We start from the raw sequence: 1614 nt of genomic DNA, 5'->3' as shown, positions 1-1614 counted from the left end.
ACTAATAATTTATAAATTAAATTAATAAATCAATAATTTGACCGGTTCAATTCTAACAGAATATATGTTATACCTGTTGCCAAGAAGGGAATGTAAATGGATGATAAGTTGCTGTTCTTGTGGTGAGAAAGCACCTCTCTTAAGATCGGGTCTCAAGTAATTAATCCATCGAAGGCGACAACTCTTTCCACACCTTTGCAACCCAGCATTCTTAGCCACTTCACCCCAACAACCTTGTCCATTGTTCATCATGTACCTCATCAGCTTCTCATCTTCTTCTGGTGACCATAATCCCTTCCTTAGCTTATTCTTACTCTTGTTATTCTTCTCCTCGTCGTTGTCTTTGCTCATCATTATTAATTATTGTCCTACATATGCAACCTGATCAATCAAATTAATGTTATTATTCCTCTCCACTCTCTACTCTTACTTGTTAGTGACTAAGTTGACGTATACACATAAATGAGGGATTAATTTATATATAGAGGTATAGAAAGAAGTTTGATTTGGAGGCAATTAATTAATAATAACGAGCGATGATGTATTACATGATAATAATGATGGTGGTGGGGTTTGCTTACAACACAGAGAATGAAGAGTAGTAATAAGATCAAAGGGGTTGGTTGATGAGTCTAGTACTAATTATAATTACAAACGGTTTTGAGAAAGACCTCAAAGATAATAGATATTACTTTCATCTCTTTTTTTTCTTTGCTCACAAGTTATATATTGCTGGTAGAGTAGGAGTAGTCACATTTGCACAATAAAAATTGTCTAATTATATATTTATAGATGCTAATATAATTTTAGTGGTTGAAATTAAGAGTTAACTAATTAAAGTGTTAACATGTGAGTAAATGTGGTGGCAAGATCAAGGACACAACATACATATATTGGAAGTCATTACTTACATATATTATTATAGGAACATATGATATTTAATGCATTTTATTAGGTGGTTAATAAGGCAAAAAATACAGTCAAAATTTACTTTATTTAACATTCATTAATTATCGCAACAATTAATAAATACTAAATAAGATAATTTATGACTGTTTTTGGCTAATTTTATTTGATTATCAAACATTTCCGGTTAATAATAGGTTGAAAAACATATAATTTGTGGTGTTGTGGATCACTATATAGTTGGATTAAGCTGAAATACAAATTTTCTAGTTGTATTAAAATTTAATAAGGATGTTAAGTAAAATGAGTAGTCTCAACATGCATGATTTAGGAGAATTTAATCTCAAATTTGTAATTATTACGTTAGAACTAAAATAAATTTGTTTATATAAATAATGTCAAAAATAGATATTGTCACTTCTATTTTGATAGCATCATTCTTTTTTTTTTTTCTCATATAAAGTAATGTTATAAAGAATTGAAGTGGAATTATCATTTTTGAATAATGTCTCTCTATCTTAAACTTTTGTCTCACATTTTTTGTCTAATAAAAGAAATGGCAATTCGTTTAGTGTTTTTTTAACAGAAGAATGATAGAAAGTTATCAAAATTTATTATTTTTTATTAATAATTAATTATTAATATTTAAAAGTATAAACTAAAATATGTTATTGAATTACTATACTAAAAGAATAATCAATGAGTTAA

The 1614-nt window shown here is 27.6% G+C and overlaps 1 protein-coding gene across 1 annotated transcript in view; it reads right to left on the bottom strand.

Annotated features, from left to right (window-relative positions):
- Positions 1-479, bottom strand: part of LOC107612092 (transcription factor MYB46-like) — a 2398-nt gene extending 1919 nt beyond the window's left edge. The window contains exon 1 of the mRNA XM_016313919.2: positions 74-479. Coding sequence (XP_016169405.1) covers positions 74-354 — 281 coding nt within the window. The 5' untranslated portion in view covers positions 355-479. The remainder of the gene's footprint in view (positions 1-73) is intronic.

This window comes from Arachis ipaensis, chromosome B08, assembly GCF_000816755.2.
Source record: "Arachis ipaensis cultivar K30076 chromosome B08, Araip1.1, whole genome shotgun sequence".
NCBI lineage: Eukaryota > Viridiplantae > Streptophyta > Magnoliopsida > Fabales > Fabaceae > Arachis > Arachis ipaensis.
The sequence above is the reverse complement of the archived record's forward strand: the minus strand, read 5'-3'. Positions and strand labels throughout refer to the sequence as shown.